The 14,148-nt window shown below is 43.5% G+C and overlaps 2 protein-coding genes across 8 annotated transcripts in view; one reads left to right on the top strand and one right to left on the bottom strand.

Moving 5' to 3' along the window:
* The window catches only part of cdkl5 (cyclin-dependent kinase-like 5), a 36,336-nt gene extending 29,492 nt beyond the window's left edge, over positions 1–6,844 (bottom strand). For all 6 annotated transcript variants that reach the window (XM_048234679.1, XM_048234682.1, XM_048234680.1 and 3 more), the window contains exons 1-2: positions 6,555–6,844; positions 3,509–3,543 (exon numbers count right to left, since the gene is read on the bottom strand). In XM_048234679.1, the coding sequence (XP_048090636.1) occupies positions 3,509–3,543; positions 6,555–6,618 (99 nt within the window). In that variant the 5' untranslated portion in view covers positions 6,619–6,844. The remainder of the gene's footprint in view (positions 1–3,508; positions 3,544–6,554) is intronic.
* A 4,106-nt stretch (positions 6,845–10,950) lies between these two features.
* Positions 10,951–14,148, top strand: part of scml2 (Scm polycomb group protein like 2) — a 44,661-nt gene continuing 41,463 nt past the window's right edge. For both annotated transcript variants that reach the window (XM_048235310.1, XM_048235309.1), the window contains exon 1: positions 10,951–11,007. The gene's annotated coding sequence lies outside the window, so the exon portion shown is untranslated. The remainder of the gene's footprint in view (positions 11,008–14,148) is intronic.

Below are 14,148 nucleotides of genomic sequence, written 5' to 3'. Positions count from 1 at the left end.
ATGATCCATTACTCCTCTCAGCTGGCCGGCACTCCGCCACCCCCAGCCATAACCACAGGGCCCCAGGCCATATGGCCACACCTGGCGCCTCCCAGAGGACCGCACCAAAAAGGGTTTGGTCTCCATGGTCGCGTTCCGTGTGGTGGCCAGTCGGTCCTAAACAAAACAGTGCTTTAATGTTGATTACTCTGCTGTGGTCAAACGTAACCCCAAGGAGGGTGAACCAGCCATTAAAACAGCAGCTATTAGGGACAGAAGTACAGTGCCAGGCTCGCCACTCTGTTGAGGCAGATCTAAGCGCAGTGGTAGTTGCCTGTTTATGCAACCACAGCAATAATGCATCAGCAGATCTGAATTGCATGTGCTGAAGGCCCTCATTCATAACTACAAAGGACCGCCCCTGGCCCATGCAGACAGTGCACTCCATATTTGGTGAGGCCTGCCATTTCAAATTCGTGCCTCTAAACAAAGCACACAAACTGTTGCTTAGGAACTATGCCATTGCCTTTGAATATAAATGAAGCATAAACATATATTAGCAAATAGCTCAATCATGACTAAGTCAGTCATTATAATGAAAAAAAAAAAAAAAAAAAAACCTCTCTCTCTGTCTCCCTCTCTCTCTCCTGCGTTCCCTTCTAGTGTCCCCTGCAGGGTGCTATGACAGCTGGTATGAATGGAGATGACCCTGAGCGTGTAGTGAGCATTAGCTACATGCTCTGTCATGGCTGCTAGCCAAAGACGAGGGTGAACCGAGGGGTGCTGGAGCCTCAGACCACAGGCTGATCAAACTTTAATCAGGCCCACTCCACAGTAGTGACACCGTACACCAGCACGGCAGCCAGCTCGGCCCAGACCTCCCCTCTCCTGAGGCACACTGTGGCTCTACACAACCCCCTTCTTCTAAGTCCTCTTTTCTGCAGGGATGTGTTTGGCACGAGGGCTTATCTCCTTCAGTCTGTGTCATTACTGAAGTACAAGATCAATAAGGTTTGCCTTGCTCCACAGACCACCGGCTCTGTTCATGAATTTCACCTCTGTGGTGCATACAGAGAATACAAAGAGCAGCACCGCTAGACACACACAGCTTTTTCCTGCCTCTACACACACTGCTTTTTCCTGCCTCTACACACACTGCTTTTTCCTACCTCTACACAGTGTGGGCAGCAGAGATGTTAAACGAGTAGGCTATACACAAGAGTTTCTGAGAGGCAAACAGGAAGCGGTGAAAAACAAGCTGTGGTGCGATACTGTGGAGTGATATAATATTTGATAGTGTCTTGGTGCGATACTGTGGAGTGATATAATATTTGATAGTGTCTTGGTGCGATACTGTGGAGTGATATAATATTTGATAGTGTCTTGGTGCGATACTGTGGAGTGATATAATATTTGATAGTGTCTTGGTGCGATACTGTGGAGTGATATAATATTTGATAGTGTCTTGGTGCGATACTGTGGAGTGATATAATATTTGATAGTGTCTTGCCAGTTTTGCTGATCTGAGACAAGATCAGGGTCTGATCAAAATACACGGATTCTCAAAGCATACAATGTAAACTAGACTCGACTGCAGTGACATTGCTTCCCATCACTCCTCCTTCTTCCCTCTCTCACTCTCTCTGCCTCTGTCCTCTTGCTCTTTCTCTCTCTTTTCTTCTCTCTCTCCCTCCCTCGCTCTTGTACTGTACTGCATGCTCTTCAGATGAATCTCGTGGGAGCAGCAGGGGAGAATGTTGGGCATTCCTCAGCACACAGCTCCAATGGATTTCAGAAATACACAAAACACGGCTGAGGCCATTACATAACACTCCGAGAGGAAAAATGGCTGCCCTCTTTATCACATCCACTGCATCTAAAGCTTTTCACATGCCAGGTCTGCACCACACACAGAAATACGGTATCATCTATCTGAAAATGATGAGACATGTTTGAGATGGGATTATGAGATGTGTTTAGAAACCCACGAAGCAGGAATTTGGGCTTTCTGAATAATTATTTTTACAAGATATATATCAGCAATACCTATACCTTCTCAAGTATGGCTCCTAAAATCACTACAGTTGCACAATACATGTATTCTTGGAGCTTCAAATGAGTTTGCGCCCAATGGTCACTGAGACCCAAATGAGTTTGTGCCCAATGGTCACTGAGACCCATAACCTGTCACTGACATAACTAGCTTCTGGATGAGGATTTCAATACTTTATTCACTCTTCAGAACAACCATCCTTTCTGGAAGAGCCAGAACACATCCCCCATGATATCTCTCAGAGAGGTGGAACAAATCATTTTTGCCATCATACTCTGATGAACAGTACTGGACCTGTAACTGGGCGCAACACAGGGTTCCCTGATATTCATGTGGTATACAATGCAGAGCTCAACACCACATAATTTTCTCTAACTAGAGTGCCACTGCAGTGTACCATAGCATCTATATCCATGTAAGCCCTAATGTGTGTGTGTATATACATGTCTATATATATATAATTATATATATATATAGTTATATATAATTAAGCAATATATAATTAAGCCCTAATGTGTGTGTGTATATACATGTCTATATATATATAATTATATATATATATAGTTATATATAATTAAGCAATATATAATTAAGCCCTAATGTATATGTAACCTGCGTTGTGTTGCACCTCCGCAGTTCAGTCCTGCACACGCCCGGACTTGAGCTCGCGAAACAGCAGCACCCTCAGATCGGGAGTCGAGTGTGCTGGCAATCGAGCTAAAAGCCCAGGCTACTAACTTTCATGCCAGCAGCACTCTTGAGGCGTCGGGGAGTGAGGTTTACCAACGTTCCACACGCACAGCTAAGCTAGCTGGCATCCGTTACACTCACACCCTAAACCTCACTGGGTCACGGAACCAATGTAACCTGCGTTGTGTTGAACCTGCGCAGTTCAGCCCTGCACACGCCTGGACTCGAACCCACGAAACAGCAGCATCTCGGATCGGGAGTCGAGTGTGCTGGCAATCGAGCTAAAGGCCCAGGCTACTAACTTTCATGCCAGCAGCACTCTTGAGGCGTCGGGGAGTGAGGTTTACCAACATTCCACACGCACAGCTAAGCTAGCTGGCATCCGTTACACTCACACCCTAAACCTCACTGGGTCACGGAACCAATGTAACCTGCGTTGTGTTGAACCTGCGCAGTTCAGCCCTGCACACGCCTGGACTCGAACCCACGAAACAGCAGCATCTCGGATCGGGAGTCGAGTGTGCTGGCAATCGAGCTAAAGGCCCAGGCTACTAACTTTCATGCCAGCAGCACTCTTGAGGCGTCGGGGAGTGAGGTTTACCAACGTTCCACACGCACAGCTAAGCTAGCTGGCATCCGTTACATATATATAATGTACCATAGCATCTGTATGCATGTAATGTATAAAAGGTGCCATAGCATCTGTATGCATGTAAGTAATGTATAAAAGGTGCCATAGCATCTGTATGCATGTAAGTCCTAATGTATGCATAAAAGGTCTCTTACCTTGTGCCTGCACTTGAGAACCACCCCATAGGCCCCTGTGGATAAAGACAGGAGAAAACAGACTGTGTTAATTTCCACATCACCTCAGGCTGCCCAAACCCACCTGGTGCCAAGGGTAATAATGCCACCAGGCTGGCCTGGCATTGCTGAGCAGCGAATGCCCCACGGGACCCATAGCCAGCGGGGCATGGGTGGCCACGGTAACGGGAGGGGGCGGAGCCGGGGGGCGCATCTAAAATGAATCCCCACACCGGACAGGTGCGGAACATGCGGGAAAAGGTCACACAAGGTCACACTGAGTTGCTGTTTCTAAAGAACATTTACATGTATTCACTTAGCATGTTTTACATGTAAATGTATTTTTTTTTTTTACATGTAAACATGCTACATGAATGTAAATCAGTTTTGTAGGCCAAGTATACTTGCGTATACAAGGAATTTGGTCTCTGCATTTATCCCATCTGTGAATTAGTGAACACACAGAGCACACAGTGAGGTGATCACACACTAACCCGGAGCAGTGAGCTGCTTTGCTACAGCGGCGCTCGGGGAGCAGTGAGGGATTAGGTGCCTTGCTCAAGAGCACTTCAGCCGATCCCACTGGTCGGAGATCGAACCGGCAACCCTTCGGTTCCAAGCACGAAGCCCTAACCAGTAGGCCATGACTGCCCCTATGTGCATTCGTAAGACACTTTTTATCCAAAGTGACTTACATATGTCAATTGTATTGCACGGGTCAATATCCCCAGAGCGACATGGGGTTGTAGAGCGGGGCTTGAGTACACACACAGCTATCTGCTGCTCTTTTGCCCTCATCTATACTTCAAAAGAAATGAGTGCATTGCTGCACTGAGAAGTTGACATTCTGGCTCTCAAGTTAGAGTTACAAGCATTCCTCATCTCCCTCCTTATTCCAAGCATTCCTCATCTCCCTCCTTATTCCAAGCGTTCCCATCTCCCTCCTTATTCCAAGCGTTCCCATCTCCCTCCTTATTCAAGCATTCCCATATCCTTATTGGGTCATTCCACGTCAATTCAACCAGGGGCAGGGCCCACGCACTTAGGTCTCAAAAAAATTCTGAAAAAATTATCCAGTGTACCTATGTTACCCAGGAGACACACTGTAAAATTACTTTATGATCAAGATCAATACTTTCCAAGATACAGCCAGTTTTACAGGGGGGTGTCTATTTTATTCGGCCTCTTTTTTTTGTCAAAGTTCACAAGCCCATAACGGAAGAACTAAACCATGTAGGAGGCTCAAATTTTGCATGCTGGTACATAAATAGGAGTCGTATGTAGCAAAATCATCACGTTTGGTCTGGATGATCCTGCATGGTCATAGCTGTCCCTCAAAGTTGATCAAAATTGTATTGGAGTTTTAGGCTGGGCTCTGTTTAGGCCTACAGAAGACATATTTGTACTCAACATAGGCTCTTGATTTATTTTCCTTACTGAGATAAGTAGAAACACTCTCACAAAAAGCAATCAACAGAAAATAAATTCCTTCAGGGTCTGAACAGCAGACCTTACAAGTCTGAAAAATCTATCTATCTATCTATCTATCTATCTATATATCTGTCTATCTATCTATCTATCTATCTATCTCCCTTCTTATTCCAAGTGTTCCTCTTCTCCCTCCATAATTCTGCACTGCTAACCTATGCCCAACTACTGTCCATGATTCCCATAATCGCTCATCTCCTTAAGAGCTATTTGTAAGACTGAACATAGTTTTCACTGGTAGCTCCAGAATGGCATTTGTAATGAAAAAAGGGGGGAAGAGGTCAAATTTTCAATTATTTACAGTAAATACTCAGCATGGTAAATGGCATAATGCTGAATGACCAAATGCAACTGGCAAATCCCCACATTGGACATGTGAAGTCTGTTCTTTTCAACTCTACGAGCATCACAGCATCTATTCTCACCACAGGCTGCACTGAAACTATGTCCTCTTGAGAGACAAGGCAGTTTCTTAATTCAAAATGTATACAAATAAAAAACAACATAGAGTAAATAATTACTTTTGTAATACAATGGGGTAGCCGTGGCCTACTGGTCCACTCAGGTTACAGGCCCACTTCGGACCTGTAACCGGAGGGTTGCCGGTTCGAACCCCTACCAGTAGGCACGGCTGAAGTGCCCTTGAGCAAGGCACCTAACCCCTCACTGCTCCCCGAGCGCCGATGTTGATGCAGGCAGCTCACTGCACCGGGATTAGTGTGTGCTTCACCTCACTGTGTGCTGTGTGTATTTCACTAATTCATGGATTGGGATAAATGCACAGACCAAATTTCCCTCACGGGATCAAAAGAGTATATATACTTATACTTATATACAATACTTAACACAACAAGAGGGAAGAGAGATATGAAGGCTCTGAATACTAAAATATTCTGGGTACTAAATACTCTTCATCATGTGACCCGAAACATGTAACATGTCCTTCACGTGTGTGGACTATTGCTCAATGGTCCTAAGGACTGCAGATATAAAATGGAGTACTGCAGTGTGGTTGCCCATTCCAGATTTTGCTGCCAAAAGGCGCTAGGAAACATTTTGACAATTACATCAACCCCACCAGCAAAGTGCAGGGGGTGCAGTTATATCAATGCTGGATCAACATAAGCTTCAGAGATGAATAGCATTACCCTGTTGATTTCTGCTGTGTCATTTTGCTTCATGAAGATAACCTCATACCAAATGGGTAACATTTATGGCACCCTGCTGATGCTACATTTCTGTAATGTGGTAAAATATAGCAACCTCTGTGAAGCCATGACATGGTGCACCTTAATCTCTGTGAAACTGAAGTTTGTGTCTCCAGGAAAAAAAACGATGGGCTCACTCTCATCATAAGTCCTCCCAAGACACGTTTGACTGCCTTGTGAAAAAATTAAAAATAGCTCTTGACAGACACGAAGAACACAAAGGAATCTTGAAAGTCAGCCATATCTGTAGCCACTCTACATGTAGTTCGATCTTTGCCAAGGCATCAATTTTGCACTGAAAGCTTTTCGGGCCTCACAAATCTGCAACTCACCTTCTCCAACAATCCCAAGGACCTCAAATTTATTCATCACATAACCGGTGACAGGAATCTTCATGTAGTCAAAAGGTGTCTGGGTTGTGGATGGTCTGAGACAGGCCTCACAGACGGCAGTCCCGGCTAGCAGAGGGAGCGTGGCCTCCTGTCATGGTGTCTGAGGCATCCATACTTGACCAAAGCTTGTGTCTCTGATCACTCCCAGTGATTTGAGCAGTGACTTGTACACACACACACACACACACATAGACACACATGCACACACACACACACACACACACACACACACACACACACACACACTCACCCACTCGCACTCACCCACTCACTTACACACTCACTTACACACTCACTCACTCACTCTCCACTCACTCACTCACTCCACACTCACACTCACTTACACACTCACTTACACACTCACTTACACACTCACTTACACACTCACTTACACACTCACTTACACACTCACTTACACACTCACTTACACACTCACTTACACACTCACTTACACACTCACTTACACACTCACTTACACACTCACTTACACACTCACTTACACACTCACTTACACACTCACTTACACACTCACTTACACACTCACTTACACACTCACTTACACACTCACTTACACACTCACTTACACACTCACTTACACACTCACTTCCATCACATAACCGGTGACAGGAATCTTCATGTAGTCAAAAGGTGTCTGGGTTGTGATGATGGTCTGAGACAGGCCCTCACAGACGGGTAGTCCTCGTTAGTAGAGGGAGCGCGGGTTTCCTGTCATGTAAGCTGAGGCATCCATACTTTGACTAAAGTTTGTGTTCCTGACCACTCTAGTGATTTTGAGCACACTCACCCACTCGCACTCACCCACTCACTTACACACTCACTTACACACTCACTCACTCACTCACACACACACACACAAACACACACACACACACACACACACACACACACACACACACACACACACACACACACTCACTCACTCACTCACTCACACTCACCCGTGCATGTATACACACAAACTCAGTCACACGTAGGTTTACCTGAAAAAAAAAAAAGAAGTACAAGAAGTTAAGTCACTAGGGGAGGGAGTAGTCAAAGTGCATCTAAATACATACACAGAATTCAGCTGTTTGGTCCGGGGAGTGGCACGCTGAGTGCCTTTAGTAATGTGTGCAAACGCCCACGCTTTTCACACAGATTAATTATACATGACCAGGCCACACTTGACATGCTTACTACAGTATGTGCATCAGCAGCCCATCCACATGGCACATACCAAGTCCATACAGAGCTCCTTCTGATGAGGTAGAAACCAGCTTTTATGAGAATTTTCATAAGCTCATCTACAAATCTATCTGTTTGTCTGATCTTGGGTAAAATGACACAGCACTGATGAAGGCAATGCTGAGGTCATGAAACACAGCTCTACTGGCACTTGGAATAAATACCTATTACATCTATACAGCTGACATGTCAATCAAGGTTTAAAATGTGTTCACTTACACATAGAGAAATGATTGTGCAAATGTCACAAATGATATGTAACTCAACGTGACTAATATCCTGAAGAAGGATGTCTCTTGCTCTGGTCCATTAGACAAGACAGTGAAAAGAAAGTGATGTGGTCTGAGGAAGTGCCTGAATGAGGCCAGATGTCACCCTGCTGGTTTTCGTGCATGAGACTGTAGGAACCAGTCATGTCAATGCCATCACAAAAACATAGGAAATGTTCATAGGCCCTAAAATAGGAGACTCACAGACAGTGATCCATGCATACTGCAACTGTGAGGTCAACTGTTGATTGCAATGCTATCCTAAGTGACGTCATTTTTGTTGACACGGCGCACCTGGAGCCTGAATTATTAACACTTATATGTAAAATGGAATGTTTTTTTCATGCTACAAGGATTTTCTTTCTTTTCATCCAGATTGGACTGCTAAGCCACTGTTCCACCTCCAGCTGTACAATATTTCCGTAATTCCCCTGATTGAGATACAAAATATTATCAAAATGTTTAAATTGACAGCTCTCCAAAACTTTGGGTTCTAAGGTTACAGCAGTAAGAATCAAGTGCATGGACAAACTCCGTAGAGACGGTAAATGTATGACACACATGCACGAATTGGGTGTATGTACAGATACCCCGGAAAAAGGCAAATCATGTTGCAACTACAATCTCCACCTTGCATGCTGCACGACCATACGCCTATGACTCGGTCGTCTACTACAGTCAACTGTCACGTACCCCAAATAGGTATCTGACTTGTCACTTCAGGTGCCAGTATTAACAACATGTCTGCTCTTAAACGACACTTTAGTGTATTAAATGCACAGACTCGGATGCGTGTTGCTGTGTACCTCATGAAAGCGCGCTCGTGCATCTTACTGCGCGCTGGCGTTTAGTATATAGATTCGTAGGTGGATCAAAGTTCTCGTAGTACGTGGTATCGCAAATCTGTTATCTGTGGTGTAGCCTAACCGCATTTATTGATAGAAATATTACCAATTGTCACGAAAAAGGGTTTCTGTGGGATAATGACCTGAATATGTGGCAGTTTTCTGCATAGGAACGGCTCTAAAAGCATCACAGCATTATGAAGGCAGTGTTGATCCTCACCCACACTCACCACGTTCAGTGCAGGGCTGCTGAATTCGTTAGATTATTAGATTAATATGTCATGAAGTAAAAATGGCATACAACACATCAAAGCGTCCAAGAATTCTGGATGAATTTTGTGATTATGATCGCCGCATGCAAAGTGAATTCAATGGCTAAGGTAATTCTGTATAGCAGATTTGCAAGGCTGACCGCAAAGGATCCATGCTCACGAGAAATATATGGAACACTATATAACAGTCGGCACGACGCTATTTCAGAGCTATTAATTGAAGTTGACGATTTACTCACTCGGCCTCAGGTCTTGAAATGGACACTTTAGAGCCACTTGCATCACTCCGTGACGATGTTTTCATTTCACCTGCAGTGCTGACCATTAAGCAACAGAGATATGTACCACTTGCCTCCATTGACAACCTACCACTAGTATTGGCAACATCCTGCACCTTTTAGACTGATGTACAGTTGACCAATGAAAATAAAATGGAATCCAAAGCCCGCACATCCTTGTCGCTTTTAGCCAATCATGTTAGAGCCTTCCCAAAAGTGGTCCAAAGAGGCTGGGCTTCGCAGACTATTAAACCGCACAAGGTATCAATTCTCCATCTAGTGTCAACGACCTTCGTTATGTTGGTCATGTACAAATACTTTACGCACCAGTCCATACATGAACAATAATAAAATGCAGATGCTGTACCCTAGAAAAATCAATAGAGCACAAGTATCACAAAACGAGGTTATTATTAAAAATGTATCAGTAGAATGTAATTCTAATAGCAACATTATGTAATACTTTCTATGGCCAACATCTTCAATGTAGGCCTACATTCTGAAGATATAAATAGGCCTACCTTTGAAGAGAACTATTAGGGTAAAATGAAAATATGAAGAAAAAAAAATAATGTTGCTTTGGTCTTTTACCATAACAGTGAAGGTATGTGTGCTAACTTGCTATTCCAAGTTTGCGTGGATTAAAAATAATAATACACATGATGCCACAGGCCGAGGAATAGTATTCCCATTGCTATCTGTCACCAATAGTATGCTGCCACCTACAGCAGGCTATACATTGTTCATGGTGGTTATTGTGGTTTTTGAGTATATTCTTGTGATTTACAATTTTTAAATAATTTAGTAAAGAAGTTTACACTATTGGTTGTATTTCTTTAGTATTGATTACTGCTAAGTACCTCCCAACTTGCACTGGTTTACGCTGTTTTAGGGCTGCATGCTTGCTGAAATGAGGTATGGAATATCTAAACAAATCTAATAATTCATCCATCACTCGCAAGCCTTCAAGCACCTTTGTCCCCCTGCAACTACATTGTTGTCAAGACTAGGCTATTGTCATCTTACTGTTTTATTATGTTTTACGTCTCAGTTTTGGCTTGTTTGGTTGATCTGTAAGTGCATGTTGTGATGTCTGTAGGCTACTGAGACCTTGAATTTCCCCTTGGGAATCAATAAAGTATCTATCTATCTATCTATCTATCTTTACACAGTCCGTTTTCTGAGTATCACAACTGCTGTAGGCTGTAACTTTACTTTGATGTCCCATGTTTTTTCTTGATGGGCTAAAATATCTTTTAAATTCTGTCGATGATTTGATTTATAGTGCTATAGCCTAACCCAGAACTGTCACTGGCAGGCATGACAGTCCACTTGTCAACCACTGTTGAATATATTCATCTTGAGTCCAGAGATACAGATGCCAAGTTAGCTGCTGTTTGACATGCGCGGTTGTGCCTAAAAATGGCGGCTCAGTTCTGAAGGAAAGTAGCCTACTGACCCTCGTCAATTTCCATGTAGAAACGGTAAGAAATCATGATTTAGTTGTTTGAGTCTTTTGTATGCAATTAAAACTTATATGCTGTATAACACTTTTACATAAAGACGTTTTGCTTTAAACAATAGCCACTTATTCATCTCACTTGGACTCGCCTAATAATCGGTGTTTTCGTAAGGTATTTCCCAAGAAGTGCAACACTAACCTGGAGTCTCCTCAAATGTAATTTTATTTTGGGTAAACTGTTTCGAAAATGTCGCTTGTATTCTTGCGCCAAAATGTATGATATTGGCAACAGTAAAGCCGCCGATGAACCAACGGGCTGACAAAGTCAGAGAATGGGTCAGTTATGTTTTTCAGTAACCTTATAGTCTATAATAAACCAATAATGTCTCCAATGTTAACATACTCGTTACATTTCCCAGATATTGGTTAGCTATCTCCCTCTACTGCGAAATTGCGCGTTATTATGTGTTGAATTTTAGAAGTCATCGCATCGAATGTCCTGAATGGATAAACTAAAACATCTAGAGCATCTCATCCCATAAGACCCAGTCAGACCTTTATTTTGCACACGGCCCTGACCTCTTGCAACTCCAAGGAACCTCGAATAGCCTAATGTGCAGTGGATGATCTGGGTAAAATTTTGTGAAATGTCACATTGCAGTATGATAATAGTAACATACATTGGTTACAGATGTGGGTGAAACGCTCGCTCACGAACACGCCTCCTCCGGTACTGCAGCTCAATGGATAACATGGTACAAGTGTGCATTACGTAATACAAAGTAGCATAATGCTGCATATCAGCAGTAAAGTAGTCTATTGAAGAGTGAATTCTAAAGCGAATTCTTAGATAATCTTTACAGCGGCGTTGCATTGTGAAAAGCTATTTTAAGTGGGGAAATCCTTTGTCTTCGCACAGCTGTCATTCGCCATAAACTGGTTCGGGGATGTGTCAAAATGTGTGGGCTGGTCACTCATAGTTTTGTTTGCAGCAGCACTGACACACCCCTCAGTTTCTCTCCAGCACTTAACATTTGTGTTTTTCTGGTGTCTACATTTCAAACGTGTTGTCAGACTCAGTTCTCATTCCCAACAAAGGTCTAACCGATGTTATAAGTGACTGTGAGTAAAACGGCACTGATGATTCAAAAGGATCAGTGATGCACATGAATTTATGCAATCAGATGTGGACACTGAATCCTATGGATGGAGCGCAGTTGTCCATGTCTTGTTTTGCCCACTTCAGTGTTGATGGTGGTCTAAGCTACTGGTTTGAGATCTGAGCTTTCAAATGGAACTCTAGAAGATTGTGGAATACTGAAGGGTTGTGAGTTCCATCCCAGCAGCCCCCGAGCAAAGCACTTAATCCCGGCTGAGTTACTCCAGGGAGACTGTCCTTTTGGTAAGTTCACTGTAAACGTCGTCCTGGATAAGACTGTATTGTCAACTAAAAACAACAAATAATGGAATTTAACTTAAGGCAGTGAAAACTGCGCCTATACTGACCAAGGAGGGCATACATCCCTTCAGCACTTTTAACATTTCCACTCAGTAGTAAAGAATCCGAGCTTCACAAACCCAGCCCTGACAGCTTTGAATTCTCATTTGAGACTGTGGTCAGACACTTATTCTAGAGCATGATTTTGAACTATTAATATCACCCGGTTGCCACTGTAAAGCAAAGGAAACACGCGGTTCCGTTTAAAAAGAAGCTCACTACATGCACACACACACACATGCACACACACACACACACACACACACACACACACACACACACACACACACACACACACACACACACACACAGATTGATGACTGTGGGGCATGCTGCGTACACGTGTTAACAAAAAGCAGTTCAATTAAATGAGATGCTCTGTTGATCTCTATCTCGATTCATCGCCCCTGGTGGCTTAGACAGATCTCAGCATTTGATCCTCTAATATGGTTGCCACTTCCTCAGAAGTCGTAAAGTATGATCCCTAAGTGCTTCCTGTCTGACGGGGGTGGGGGAGACTTTCTGACATTGGTGGGGGTGGTGGACGCAGCACTTCTCCAAAATGTACACATCGTCTGTTAATGAGCAGCGGTGGAATCCTTTTCATGTGCTCTGCCAGACTGCCCCAGATGCACGCCACTTAATGGCCTTTTTACGGTGGCCCGGAATCTTTATGGCTGGCCGCTCAATGGGATTCACAGCCAAAGACAGAAGGGTGGGAGGGGAGATGGAGTGGGCAGCAGGGGGCTGGGTGTGGGGGTTGGGGTTGCTCTCCAAAGTCAGCAAAGTGCACAACCTGAAACCTTCAGGACCCCAGACACTGACTAACTGGAGTGAGGACCACATACGCTAGCTAACTGGAATGAGGACCACAGTTGCTGGCTAACTGGAATGAGGACCACAGATGCTGGTTAACTGGAGTAAGGACCACAGACACTGGTTAACTGGAGTGAGGACCACAGACGCTGGTTAACTGGAGTGAGGACCACAGACGCTGGTTAACTGGAGTGAGGCTGATCTTCCCTTAACCAAGGAGTGTGTGATTATCTGGAAGCTTTTCCAGTGGGATCCTCTATCTAGAGTGAAACAGTTTTCCTCTGGAATGTAAGACTTGTGTTTGTCTTTAAAGGTATAGTTGTGAATGGCTTGGCCTTTTTTCATTAACTATCTTGACATTTTGTAATTAACTGTATCAAGCATATATGGTGAATAAGTCAGGTAAAACCTGCATTAAACTCACTGATTTTATTTTTATTGTGAGAGTTGTATTGCATTATTATTATTATCATAACATTATTATAACATTATTGGTTATAATGTAGAGTTGTATTGGTTATTTCAACTTTGTAAAGTGCAGGGTCATTGATCCTTTATTGTTATACAGGCACCTATCACACTGTTGAGTGTGATGCATTTCTATCTATCTATAGTATAGTAACTATAGTAAACTATAGTAAACGATTATTTGTATTTGTTGGGTTTTGAGTTGCACTAAAGGGTCTGAAAACAAGGTGGTGGTCTCTGGACTGGTCCTGAGTGGAGTTTAATCTGTTCTCTTGATTTACGACCCATTGCTGTTGAACCCCATAAGACCCTTGATTCAGTAACAGGGAAGGAGACTAGTTTTTAACTGTGTGGAAATGGTTATTACTTCAACAGATCTCA

Source organism: Alosa alosa, chromosome 23 (genome assembly GCF_017589495.1).
Source record: "Alosa alosa isolate M-15738 ecotype Scorff River chromosome 23, AALO_Geno_1.1, whole genome shotgun sequence".
Taxonomy (NCBI): Eukaryota; Metazoa; Chordata; class Actinopteri; order Clupeiformes; family Clupeidae; genus Alosa; species Alosa alosa.
Note: the sequence above shows the minus strand (reverse complement) of the source record. Positions and strands in the feature narration are given on the sequence as shown.